This window comes from Dipodomys spectabilis, unplaced genomic scaffold, assembly GCF_019054845.1.
Source record: "Dipodomys spectabilis isolate Male_0828 unplaced genomic scaffold, ASM1905484v1 ptg000325l, whole genome shotgun sequence".
In the NCBI taxonomy this organism is placed as follows: Eukaryota; Metazoa; Chordata; class Mammalia; order Rodentia; family Heteromyidae; genus Dipodomys; species Dipodomys spectabilis.
The window spans coordinates 891,436-905,694 of record NW_024871002.1 but is presented as its reverse complement, the minus strand read 5'-3'; the positions used below and the strand labels follow the sequence as shown (position 1 = coordinate 905,694).

The 14,259-nt window shown below is 44.0% G+C and overlaps 1 protein-coding gene across 1 annotated transcript in view; it reads right to left on the bottom strand.

Annotated features, from left to right (window-relative positions):
* Positions 1-5,970: 5,970 nt before the first annotated feature.
* The window catches only part of Kiaa1210 (KIAA1210 ortholog), a 39,244-nt gene continuing 30,955 nt past the window's right edge, over positions 5,971-14,259 (bottom strand). The window contains exons 10-13 of the mRNA XM_042702508.1: positions 11,100-14,213; positions 9,479-9,642; positions 7,559-7,652; positions 5,971-6,155 (exon numbers count right to left, since the gene is read on the bottom strand). Of these exons, the coding sequence (XP_042558442.1) occupies positions 5,971-6,155; positions 7,559-7,652; positions 9,479-9,642; positions 11,100-14,213 (3,557 nt within the window). The remainder of the gene's footprint in view (positions 6,156-7,558; positions 7,653-9,478; positions 9,643-11,099; positions 14,214-14,259) is intronic.

Sequence of the window (14,259 nt, the reverse complement as noted above, 5' to 3'; positions counted from 1 at the left end):
TATGTGGTGACAGAAATACAGTTTCCTGTACTAAGAGACAATGCATTTTAGGGTGTTACCACTAACAAAGAGCAAAACAGGAATGTCAGAGTGACCCATATTTCATCATTAGTGCTTTGCTCATTTAGTTGTAGATATTTATATTTTATGTCAGTCAAAAGAAAAGAAAGTCACCATGTGATTGTTTACCATTGGATTTGTACTTCTTAAAGTGTAATCCATATATATGTAAATGATCAACATTTTTCCCTTCTTGCATTTTCATAGCTGTGTATTTTGTAAGTCTTTCTCATATGGTAGCTACAAAAATCAAGGCTCTGAGAGGGTAGGAGAATATCTTTTGAACCAGCACAAGCTTATAGAGCTGGAGATATTTATTTAAATGGCAGAATGGTCTCCCAAGTAAAACACACACACACACACACACACACACACACACACACACACACACACACACACACACACACACGTCTCAAGCACTTCTGGTGTCCACAAAGAGGAAGACATGATTATAGCCACTGGTTGTATATGTATCCTTACATACAAGGGTTTGAATTTTAAGAGGGAAGCATGCTCTGTACTTACTGAGATATAATCCAAATGCAGCAGCCATGCAAAAGGGACAATTATTTTCTTAGATTTTTCTACAGGTTAAGTGTTCTAATAGCGGTCAATTTTCTCTTATTTATCTACAGTTAAGAATGGACAAAGAAGATTCCAATATTTACTTTTCAGAAACCAACATCAACCCTTACTTTATGCCAAAATATATTTGTTAAGTGTAATATCAAATAATAGTTGGCTTTTCTGTATAGCTCTTATAGATACATTTTAAAGCAATTACTCAAGTTAAAAATTAGTTTGTTTAAATGCGTTCACTGAAATACAGGCAGCTTTCTTACGAGAACGTTCAGATCTCTGTTTTACCTCTAGCTTTGTATAAAAGGGATCACTTTTCATCAATTCAAACTTTTATTACATTCAGAATAATTAAAACGTCAAATTTAAAATATTTTGTAAGGCGAGAGGTGAAGATCTATCTTTTACTAAAACAGTGTTGTAATATCCAATGTTTTCTGCCTTTTTGTTTAGCAATTATGGATGTATTTCACATGTTTGGTAAAAATTAAAAGTGAGCTTTTACAAAATGCCTGATATTTAAATAATCCTGATGCAAATCTCTTCTTTTGAAGTGTCTCGCTCCTTTCTCCCTCTCCCTCCCATCCCCGCTTTTTCTCTCATCTTATTATATAGCCCAGGCTGGCCTCAACCTCTAGATCTTCCTGCCTCAGCATCTGAAGTGGGGTATATCACTATTCCTGGTTGCTCTGAAATATTTTAAGACAAAATGAAACAAGGAAAGAGAGAGAATGGGCTTAATGTCTATACTGTGTAAGGGGATATACGTGATGTCATATTTGACCAGACTAGAAGATCACGAAGGGTGAACGCACAGGAGCTTGACACTAGACAGTCTCAATTTTGTACTTGGGTGCTCTCTTGTTAGCACATTTCTTTATACTCTGTAGGAGCACATATAATATTCTAACATACTAGCATTATTTTTTTCATTGAAATTTACAAGAGAATGAACCATGTTAAAGTAAATATTTCAGTGATTAGGACATTCATAATTTTGTACAACTGCTATTTCTAATTTCAAACCATTTTCCTCACTCCCAAATCCTATATCCACTAAGAAACAGGTCATTCTTCATTTCCCATCCCCAAGTCCGGAGCAATCAACTATCTGCTTTTTTTTTTAATTTACATACTCTGGACATAAAGGGGGTTCAAATCTGTCATTAATTTAACACCTTGTTGCAGGCGCCAGTGCATCATTCCTGCAGGTGGGGGGGGGCACTACTGGAGTTTGAACTCAGGGTCTGCACACTATTCCTTAGCATTTTCTACTCAGGGTTGCTGCACTATCACTTAGACCCACTACAAACACACACACACACACACACACACACACACACACACACACACACGAAAGAAAACCAAAGACATATGAAGACCCCTTGTACAAAAGCTTCTTTTATTATTATTGTAAAGGTGATATATAAGGGGTTACAGTTACATAAGTCAGGTAATGAGTACATTTTTTTCTGAACAGTGTCACCTCTTCCCTCGTGTCTCCATTTCCTCACTGTATGCTGGGCTGTCTCATCTCTGCACCCCACAGCCTACCCTGATCAGCTCCATCCAGGCTCTTCACACTCTTGACTCTGTTTCCTTGTGTCCCAGAGCTCTTTGCAAAGAAGGACCATGAATTATTCATTATTATTATTATTTCAACTCCTAGGTTTTAAACTATGTAAAAGGTGTGCAAAACTAGGTAAACCAAATTTAATCAAAACACTCTGCCTAGGCAAATCAAGAGGCAATAAGACCAATCAAGAAGACAAAAAAAAGTGTGGCTGAGGATGAGCAACTGGAATCCTCACTCATTCACCAATGGGAACACACAATAGTGCACACATTTTGGCAGTCTGGAAGTTCTAAAAAGAATTGTGATCCTAGCTACTCAGGAAGCTGAGATGTGAGGATCATGGTTTAAAGTCAGCCTGAGAAGGAAAGTCTAGGAGACTCTTATGTTCAATTGACCACCCCAAAAATTCAGAAGTGGAGTTGTGGCACAAGTGGTAGAATGGTAGGGAAGCTCAGGGTCAACACCCAGACCCTGAGTTCAAGCCCCAGGACTGGCACAAAAAAAGGGGGTTAAACCCTCACTTACCATATGCCTCAGCAATTCCATTTGTAGATATACCCCCTAGAGAAAACATAGGCTTGCCGAAAAGTTTTGATAGAAATGATCACAATCATACTATTTGTAGCCACCAAAAACTTGAAATAATTCAAATGTCCATAAACTGGTAAATAGAAGAACAGTATGTGGTGTGTCCAGGTAATGAAATACTATTCATCCAAAAAAAAAAAAGGAGAAATAGAGACTTGATAATGCTACAAACGAATGAACCTGGAAAACATAATGCTAAAAGATAGAAGTCAGTCACAAAGGAATATATTGTACAAACTTTATTCATATAAAATGACTAGAAAAATCACCTAGAGACAGACAGCATCAAAGTGGTTGGTTAGAAGAGGAAGGGAAATTCGCTCCAAACACGGTTCAAGAAACTTTGGAGCGTGATCAGGTGTTCTAAATCTGGCCTGTGGTGATAGTTGCACAACTAATTACTGTGCATACCCAAAGCCTGAACTCCACGCGAGAAACTGTACTCGGGTTGCTCATGGCTTGGCCCTCTCGGCCCAGATCAGAACCAGCACTGCTCTAGCTCGGCCCAAGCCTGAAATGTGGACCACCGAATACCTCATTTTGGGGGTGAGGGCAAAGGCTCGGGGATGTCCTATCACAGCAGCGAAGATACACGTGTATCCCCACTGACGGCCACCTTGGGGTCCTACAGTGGGGAAGGGGACACACACCAGGCTGCAAAGCACCTCTCCCCGCTAGAAGGCCTGGGGCAAAGTCTGCCAGTTTTCCTATAGGAGCAAAACCCGCTTGGGGCTGGGGGTGCAGAGAGGAGTCTCCCGCGCTGGGCTGGGGCTTCCATTGCTGGTCGCGCAGAGCTACAGGGCCATGTGCTGTGCGGTGCGGGAAGCATTGCCTTTCCCGCTAGGGCCCCAAGCCCTGAGCTTAAAACCTGCCCTCCCAGGTGCAGTCGGAAAGCTAAGGCATGCGGCAGCGCCTCCTGGCGGTCAGAACCGATCACAGCAGGCGCTGCGGCCCAGCGGAGCAGAATGCAGGGGAGCCTAACCGTGCCCAGCTGAAGGCAGCACAAGAAAACGAAGCCCGTCCCAGTAAGTCCGTTCAGCCAAGCCCAGCCAAAAGCAAGAGCCGAGCCGAGCTCACCAAAGTCCAGACAAAAGCAGCCGAACTCAATTGAGTCCAGCTCAATACAGCCGAGCACACCCCTGCCTAGCCCAGCCGAAAGAGGCGAACCCAAACTAGGACAGACCAGATCAAACCAAGTTGATTCGAGCCTAGTCAAACCTAGCCAAAGACCTCAGCCCAGCCCACCCTAATCGAGCCCAGCCTTGCCGATTCCAGCCGAGCTCGTCGAGCGCAGCCAAGTCCAGCGGAGCCTAGCTAGAGCCCATCCCAGCCGGAAGGTAGTGGAGCGCAGCGAAACACAACACAGGCACACTGAGCGTAACTGAAGGCGGCTGAGCCCAGCCGAATGCAGTCTTACCGAGCCTAGCCAAAGAACCAAGTGCAGCCGAGCAGAGCACAGCCGAAAGTAACCGGATGCCGAAAGCTGAGCCAATCCCAAGCAAGCCAAACCAAGCCAAAGGTAGTCGAACTCCATCCTGTCGAGCCCAACTGAGTAAGTAGAACTCCAATTTGCCGATCCTACCCGAGCCCTGCCGAACCTGGACTAGCTCATCCGAGCTTACCCGAGCCCGGCCGAGCCCAGCCGAGCCCAGCCGAGAGCAGTTGAATGCCACTAACATCAAAGGAGTGAGTGGATTACCAAGTTTAGCCAAGCAAAGGTGGGAGAACCGAGCTCAGACAAGCCAAACAAAGCCAAGTTGAGCCCAAACGAGTGCAGCAAAGAGGAGGCCAAGCAAACAAAGCGCGACTTTTTTTCTTCTTGTTGTCGGTTCATTGCACACAAGCGTGGCATGGACTTTCCTACCCGGTCTGGCTTCGAACCGCGACCCCGAGATCTCAGCCTTCTGAGTTGCTAGGATTACAGGTGTGAGCCACTGGCGCCTGGCAGGAAATCTGCAGAACATTGAATTCAGACAAACTTTTATGAGTTGGAGGTACATTTATATTTCTGGGCAATTAGAGAGGTTCACAGTAGCGCTGGGACAAAAGACCAAATGCTAATGGACTAATTGTCCAGACGAGTAGAATAATAGGAAGAAATGGTCTGCTAGGTAGGGAAATTATCTTTCACCCCAATGAGAACTATTGAGAAGCCCCAGAAGTATGTGGAATGTGTTTTAATAAATAGTGGATTGATAAGGGGATTGGCTATGGAGGTCACTTTGGTCACTTTCATCATCTCTTTTAGAGTCATTTGCAAAGCTTGGAGTAGCAAACAAATAATTCAACATTTAGCTACGCTCATTAAAAACCCCTACAAGCCTGGGGCTGGGAAGGTGGCTCAGTGGTAGAGTGCTTGTCTTGCCTGAGGCCCTGGGTTCGATTCCTCAGCACCACATAAGCAGAAAAAAAAAGCCGGAAGTGGCATTGTGGCTCAACTGGTAGAGTGCTAGCCTTGAGCTGAAGAGCTGAGGGACAGCGCCCAGGCCCAGAGTTTAGGCCCATGACCGGACCCCCCCCCAAAAAAAAAAAACCCCTACAAGTCAATTTGTGGGCCAAATCATCTAAATATTTCCATTGGAATTACATCATTTGGTTGAGGGAAATAACAATCTTTTAGTTCAACAAAATCTTTTTTGCTTTCTTCCTTGTGAGGCACATTGTCCAAAGTTTGAAAGATTTCACAATTCCACAACAGCACAAGCATTTTCTCCATAGATTTTTAGGGAGGAAGTGCTGGGGGAGGGGGTGTGTCTTAATGCTAGCAGTGACTACTGAAAGCTAGGCATTAGTGGCACTGAAAGCTAGGCATTAGTGGCATTTAGTTCATTCAAATGATAGTATACACTACAAGAATCACAGTAAAGTAAAACAAGGCATGTGTAAAAACAACAGAGAAACCTACTGAAATAAGATTAAAAAGGAAGAGGGGGATGAGGGAGAGAGATAAAGGTGGTGAGTAGGTTAGGGTACATAGTAAGTATGCTTGAAAATCACACAACGAAACTCCCTTGTATAACTATGATGCAAATAAAAACATTTTAAATGATTTCCATTTCTAAGATTCTTTTGCTTAATAAGAAATAGCCATTGTAAATAAATCACTACATAGAATTGCTATAGTTATTGGCAGTTATCATTTAAACTATTAATGTGACAGCCTGAAGTTATTTAGTTATGACTTCTGCCATGTGGCTCCATGCTCTGGCTTTCTTCTTGGCCAAGGAAAACCACACAGGCTCGTTTCCATCATTCGGCTCCACAGGTTCATCTGGCCAGTGGAGCCTGGCTGGAAGGCTTAAAGATCGTTTGGCTTCTTTCTTTGTGGATGTGTACTCATCTTCAAATGCAACTGGAATCACAGCAAATAACACAGTAAGCATGAGGAAGGTCCAGAGATAATGGGGGTACATTTATTGGATGAAATCACATGTTTCAATTTTTTTCAGGTTCCCTCTGATCACTCTTCTCTGAGGTCTTTCTACTTCCACTTCCTTTGATGTCAGGTTTCTGAATGTCAATGCGTTGGCAATGCCTTGAGTGCCATATCACAGGAATAAAGTAAACATGGCTATAACCACAGAAACCTAGACAAGGGGGGAGGCTTGAGAAGTAATCCCTAAAGCTCTGTCAATCTTGTGGTGGCTATTATTCAATTGCCCTGTACTTGTTTTTCTGTGCAGTCCTGGGGCTTGAAGTGAGGGCCTGGGCACTGTCCCTTAGCCTTTTTGCTAAGAATTTAGAGGAAATAAAACAAGTTTGGTTTTTTTTTTTTTTTTTTTTTTGCTTTTTTACTTCTTTAACACTTTGGGGGTGGGGGTATTTTTTAATGTTGGTCCTGGGGCTTGAGTTCAGAGCCTGGGCACTGTCACTGGGTTTTTTTGCTCAAGGCCAACTCTCTACCACTCAAGTCACAGCTCCACTTCTGGCTTTTTGGTAATTAATTGGAGATAAGAGTCTTATGAACTTTCCTGCCCAGGCTGACTTCAAACCCCAACCTTCAGATCTCAGTTCTCCTGAGTAGCTAGGCAGCAAGCTGGGGGATGCTATTTTATTTTTCACTTACTCTATATTATTGTAATATGTTAAACTGTACACAGAAAATGATTGTTTTAAATGATTAAAAGTGATTCCATACCACTGAGACTCTATTTTCAAGAGTTTCATTGGGGATAGAGCAGGTGGGGAAACCTCTGCTTTGCTCTAAGCTGCAAATTCACTTGCTAGTCCCATCTGACAGCGCCACAAAAATGTTTTAATGACCACAGTTTTGTGCCTTGACAGCTTCTTCCATGAGGAGAAAGACTAGAGGACTCCCTGAAAGTTCCACACTGGATACATATTAGTCATAATAATTAGAGGGTTTTTTTTTTTTTTGTCAGTTGTGGGCTTGAACGCAGGGCCTGGGAGCTGGCTCTGAGACATTTTGCTCAAGGCTAGTGCTCCAACACTTTGAGTCACAGTGCTGGTTTTCTGATGGTTAATTGGAGAGAAGAGTTTCACAGACTTTCCTGCCTGATCTAGCTTTGAACCATGATCCTTGGATCTTAGTTTCCTGAGTAGCTAGGATTACAGACATGAGCCACCAGTCCCCGGCTTAGATTTTTTTTTTTTTCTAAAGCAAGTCTTATGTATATCTTCTCATGGAAGAGTCCTGAGAAAATCATGGAGTTTATATAGGGAATAAAAGATGTACTAACAACTTTAATGACAAGGGCCTCAATATTCTTCCAGGGTCAGCATAGATGCTCTTACCTGATTTGGCAGGCTTCAATGGTCCCATCTCATGTCTATGGATACTAGAAGTGAGAATCTTTTTAAGTTGGAGTTCATTGGTAGAGCTAGGATCCTTTAGGGGAAAAAAAACAAAAAGCAGAAGACTTGTAAGTCCTGAGATAAACAGAAAAAAGTTACAGTTACAACATCATGCAAATCCTGTCTTGGGTATTATGAACTTAATAATGAAAAGAAAGCAAATAGATGATCTATAGGTAAGGAGAAGAAAGGGCACCAAGTCCCTTCATGAGAAACTCATATTAATAAAACCTGAGGGGACTTAACACCTTCCACACTTGGAAGAAAAGATTGTCTAATTATATAAATCATGTAAATAGAATAAGGAGAATAAGTTAACTTGAAAACAAACTTTTTCTTTTTTTTTTTTGGGGGGGGGGGGGGGAGAGGGGTCCGGTCGTGGGGCCTGAACTCTGGGCCTGGGCGCTGTCCCTCAGCTCTTCAGCTCAAGGCTAGCGCTCTACTACTTGAGCCACAGCGCCACTTCTGGCTTTTTTCTTTTTGCTTATGTGGTGCTGAGGAATCGAACCCAGGGCCTCATGCACACAAGGCAAGCACTCTACCACTGAGTCACCTTCCCAGCCCCCAAAACAACCTTTTTCTTTGCATGTTGTCAGCACTTAACAGTAAGCACTTATAAACAAATCTGATCGATCCACAGGAGTGCATTTCCTATGGTTATTTCTTTGCAAAAGTTGCTGACACATGACTAGAAGTGCTTCTAGTATTAGGAAATGATGTAACTGTAGTTCTTTAAATTTTTTATGGTTTAGGCTTTTCAGATTAACCTTTCTACAACTAGTCTAAATTAATGAGTTTGTTTACACTAGGATGAGTTCCCCAGACTAAAATCTTTAACTAGGAAGTGGTGCTGTTGCTCAAGTGGTAGAGTGCTAGTCTTAAGCACAAAGAGGCTCAGGGACAGTGCCCAGGCCCTGAGTTCAAGCCTTACAACTGACAAAAAAGCTTTAACTAAAGTGGATCTTAAGGAGCATGGCTATGGCTCAAATGGTACAGCACCTGCCTAGGAAGTACAAGGTCCTGAGATCAAATCCTAATACTGCCAAAAAATCGTCTCTCAAAGTGGAATTTACCCTTGTATGATTCTCTTCCTGGATAAATACTACCAGTGAAAGAGATCTTTTTTTTTTTTTGGGTCCGGTAGTGGGCCCTGAACTCTGGGCATGGGCGCTGTCCCTCAGCTCTTCAGCTCAAGGCTAGCGCTCTACCACTTGAGCCACAGCACCACTTCCGGCTTTTTTCTTTTTGCTTATGTGGTGCTGAGGAATCAAACCCAGGGCCTCAGGCATACAAGGCAAGCGCTCTACCACTGAGCCACCTTCCCAGCCCTGAAAGAGATCTTTTAAAGTGAGAAGTAAAGTCAAAGTGTAGATCTTTTCTTTTCTTTTTTTTCTTTTGGTTCAAGACCAGGACTTGAATTCACTACCTGCCACTTTCACTTGCTACCTGACACTTTTGCTTATTGACTAGTACTCTACTAACTGAGTCACACCTCCAACCCCTATAGGATTGGTCGCCTCCAACCCCTATAAGATTGGTCATTTCTTTGTTCTTTTCTTTTTTGGTCTGAGACCTAGTAAACTTTCAAAGTGAAAATTTCAGTCTTCATGTGATTTCTCAATAAATTTAGTAAGCACCTAAAAGCATAGGGCATTACATATGTTCTTCCCCGCCCCCTCCCCAAAAGTCCTCCTTCCTTGATTAATACTCTCAAAGGGTGGCATGTCTGCCATAGTTCTCCATGGAAGCTTAATCAGTGGCTCTACAAACCTTGTGGAGTATTTTCTGGGATGTCTCACATTCCACCCTATATAGTTAGGCTTTTTATACAAGGCGCTTAGCCTTGTCTTCAGCTCTCACCTCAGATTTAGGCTCATTGGTCTCAGCCTTGTTTTCAGCTGTGTTATTGATGTTTAGCTCTTTCATGGGAATGCAGGATGGAAAATTCCTCTGTTTCTGCTTTGCCATGGTAATCCAATCTGGCTCTAGAGTGGCCTGATCTGACTGCTGACCAGGAGGCTTTCCTTAAAAAGAATGAAAGGAATTATAACCAAAGCAAGGCAGGCAAAGGTTTGAGCCTGGTTGGGGTGTGTCCACAGTAATGTCCAAATAGATCCTTATTAATTGCCAAATGAAAATGAATAGCTTTCAAGTAGAGAAGGGCTCCCTTAGTTTATTCCCTCCCTACAACCTGGCTAAAGAGTCCCTCGGGTAATTAAGAAGCTATACTTAGACATGGACATAGTGTCCCTGTCCTGTTATTGGACCCTTCCATTTTTCTATTCACCCCTCTTCCAATCCCCAAATTAAAGCAGGATAATAGTTGTCAGGTTGACTGAGAAAGTTCCTATGAGGTGAGAAGCTCAGTCTTTGTTCTCATTCCTTCAACTTCAAGGAAAACCTTGTGGAATTTAATATAAGGATGTGGCATCATAGTTGTGGTTAGAGGCATTGGTTAGACAATTGTGGGCAAGAGCCAAGGTACAAAGATTTTTGGGAGAGAGTAGTGCTCAAAAAGCCACTAACTACCAGGTGCTGGTGGCTCAGGCCTATAATCCCAACTACTCAGAAGGCTGAGATCTGAGGATCACAGTTTGAAGACAGCCTGGGCAGAAAAGTCCATGAGACTTTCATCTCCAATTGACTACAAAAAGCTGGAAATGGAGATGTGTCTCAAGTGTTAGAGCATTAGCTTTGAGCAATACAATCTAAGGGATAGCACCCAGGCCCAAAGTTCAAGTCCTCTGACCAGAAAACCCCCCCCCACCAGAGCTGGATACTTGGACATTTCAGGTAGTGAAGAAAAGAAGAAGTGAAGAAAAGTTTAAATTTCAAGCTATGAGTCTGAACACAGTGCTCCTAATGAATTGACTACCTTGTTGTAGGAGGGGCATGATCGATGCAAAATATTTTTGAAAAAAGTGTATGATTCCACCCAAAGTATGTTGTATGGAGGGTACGGAGAGAGGGAATGTGAAGATGGTCAAGTGTCCATTATGGAATGTGGATACATGGCCAGACCTGTGCACTCTTGGGAAAAGGAAGACTCAAAACGAGCTATCTCCAAATCTGTCCATCTACAATATGCACTAACTCTGCTCCCAAATCCACAAGGCAGCCAGGCACCATGGCTCATGCCTGTAATCCGAACTACTCAAGGGGCTGAGATCTGAGAGTTGAGGTTCAAAGCCAGCCCAGGCAGAAAAGTCCCTGTAAGACTCTTATCTCTAATGAACCACTCAAAAACTGGAAGTGGAGCTGTGGCTCAGTGGTAGAATGCTACCCTTTAGCAAAAGAGCTCAGGGACAGCGCCCAGGTCCTGAATTCAAGTCCCACCACTGACAAAAAACAAAGCAAAACAAAAATAAAACAGTTCAGTAGACATGGTTAGTTTAGACTTTGGAGCACAAACGGGGCTTTGCTTTCTAGTTCTTCCCTCCACTTGGCATCTACTTCCCATCTGAAGAGAGAAAACTCTCACCTGCAATCTTGCATGCTGGTTGCTTCTTAACCAGGCCTTCAGACTTGACATTGCTCTGTTGTGTCTCTGCAGAGTTAAATATTGGTTCGAGGTAATCTGAGTTGTAGAGACACTTCGGAGAGACATTCCTTCTTATTTTCGGTTCTTTGTCTGCAGAAGATGAAGTCGGGCCCAGGGCCTGTGAAGAAGGTTGGCTGACATGATCTTGTCTCTCACTCTTAAGTTTTGATGAAGAATGGGTTTTTCTCAGTCGAATTCCAAAGATGTTTTCAACATCATCCATTTCATTGGTGGGGAAGCATAAATGGTTGTCATGATTTTCATTGCCACCTTGAAGAGCGTCCTCCTTGGAGTAAACATCAAAAGTATTGAGCATTGTCTGGGCAGGACCAACAATGAACTTCCCAGGTTTGTTAGTGGGAATCAAGATGTTCTTAAGGAGGTCTTCAGAGCCTGGGCTGTGTTTCTTCGTTTTCTTGAATAAAGGTTCGTTTTTTTGCAGGAACCAGTTGCCCGAATTCTCAAAAGTTGCTCTCCTGAAACCTGTGGAAACCTGTTGCCAATATTCAGTGTTTCCAAAAGCCTTGAAAATATTCCTGGAAGGCAAGAGCTCCTCTCTATTGCTCTGCTCTCCAGAAACACTCCCAGAACTGGTTGATGCTGTTGGTGGCCAGATTTCAGAGACTTTCCAGGCTTGGAAAGGGTAGGGAGACAGCAGCTGCTCATCAACACTCCTCCATTCTTCAGGAAAGTTGACAGACATGGAGATATCTGGCCTGTACTCAGGTTTCCCTGTGACCTTGGAAATCTTTCTGGTGGGAAGCTGCTTTTTAGACATGTTCTTCTTCACAGGAAAACTGGCCAAATGTGAGAAAACTTGTGGCTCTTCAGGCTTCGCCCAGGACTGTTGCTGCTGCTTCATATGTGGCTTCTTGAAAGAAATGCTTCCCTCAGGGACAACATTTCCCCAATCTGAGAAGACCTGCTGCTCAACTTTCAGCTTCAGTAAAGGTTTGGAACGATGCTTTGAAGCCACAGGATCCACGTACACCTTCTCCTCCACAGGAGGGCTGTCTGAAAAGATCTGCTGTGCCATAAACTTCACAAATGACTGCGAAGGATCCCGGTGAGCCTGTACTTTTCTAGTGATGTCTTCTTCCACCACCTTATTCTCCAGACGGGAGGATATTTCCTTCACTTTAGACCTCCTAGAGAATGGAGGGGAATGTTTGAGAGGGGCTGGCTTGCCATTAAGGAATTCCTCGAGATTCTCCAAAGCAGACGTGACTTTGGGAGCATCCCGTGTCCCAACAGATGGAGAATGCTGTCTGGGAAACCCTAGCTCCTTAGAAAGGCTGTGCATCCTGACAAGAGCCTCCGCATCAGGGGCGACTTGATGCTCCAATTTAGGACTCATCCATGACTGGTAAACATATCTGGTAGACATAGGTCTCACAGGGCCGCTCCATTCTGCAGACATCAAACTTGAGGACATGTCTGGCTTAATCTTGGGTCTCATTGGGGGCTGAGAATGATGCCGGCGAGGCCTCAACTCTGTAGAAATGCTTCTCTGGGTGGTAGTGTTCTCCAGACACGCAGAGAGCTGTTGCTTGAATGCTGCATTCATCCCAGGCTGTAAAGGAGGTTTCAGTGGCTTGGATTCCACCAAACTGCTGCATTGGGCAGAATTGCTCACTGGTCCCAAGGAGACAGGTGGATTGATGGCTAATCTCATCACAGAATGAGCAGGCATTTGAGGTGATGGGGAGCCCATTGAATTTTCCAGCTCAGTAGCAGTATTCTCTAGGCCTTCGGACACTTGCTGAATTGGAGAAAACAACCGTGGTCGGGAATGGTGTCTAGAGGCTGTGATCTCCATCATAATGCTCCCCTCCTCCTCAGCATTCTCTGGACAAAGAGAGATGTGTTGCTTGAATTTACGGTTTATCCGGGCTTGGAGAGTATGATTAGCCGGCTTTAGCTCCATATGATTGGTCCACTGGGCAGAAGTACTCCCAGTGTCTTGGATCATCTGTGATTGGACGTGAGGCCTCCCAGAAGACTCAGGCGGGAATCTGGCTGGCAGTGGCTTTGTCAAAATGGGCTCTTCTGCAGTGTTGCTGTGTGCAGAGGAGATTTGCTGGCCTGCAGGACTTGGCAAGATCTGGGAAGAGGACTTGGAATGGTCCCCAGAGACGGCCTTCTCAGCTGCAACAGTCTCTGAACTCATCATCATACTTGTATGTAATTTAGGCTTTTTGGGGGGTTTGGGAGGAATTTTAGTAGGCAGTGACTCGGTAGAAACGCCCCTTTCAACAGCCTTGCTTTCTGGAAACAAAGAGACTTGTTGTCGTTCCATTGGAGAGTTCAGCCACGATTGGAAAGAATTCCCAGGAGGCCTCGGATCCACCGCAATGCAGCCTTCTGCAGATACGCTTCTAGAAGTTACAGTCATTTGTTGCTGGTTGAAGGGATGCATCGAGGAAGATTTAGGAAGCAGTGACTCCATAGAAACTCTCCTCTCAATTCTACAGCCCTCTGCACCCAGAGGGATTTCTTTCTTGACTAATGGTTTTGCCAAGGGTTGGGGAGGCCCTTTGGGAGACTCCATGGAAACATTCCCCTCAATGATAGTGCTCTGCACACGCGCAGAGACTTCTTGCGTGGCTATGGGTTTGGCTATGGGAGGTGAAATGGGAACAGGGACCACTTCTCTCTGACTTGTAATTTCTGGAGTTGAGATTCTTTGCTCAAGTTTTTTCCTTGGACGCTTGGGAGGCGCTTTATGAGCCATTGGCTTCTCCATGATAATGCTCCATTCCACCGCAACCTTCTCTAGATCTGACTGGAAAGAATGGCTGGGAGGGATTTTCTCCACAGGCCCTCTCTGCTGAATAGTATTCTGTGTAATGGGCTGGGCTGGGTGGCTGGGAGGAATCTGCTTGACTGACACATTGCACTCTTCTGTAAGAATTTTCGTCGAAACTGAGGATGCATCTGCTTCTTTGGGCTTCTTCAAGGTCCTATCAGCTTGTTGGAGAGACAGGTCTTCCTCAGAGCTGCTCATATCATCAGCACTGTTATACTTTTCCACATAACTATTTGAATCCAGGATGATGCCTTTATCTTGTAAGAGGTGGAAAGCAGGTCTGGGAATCAG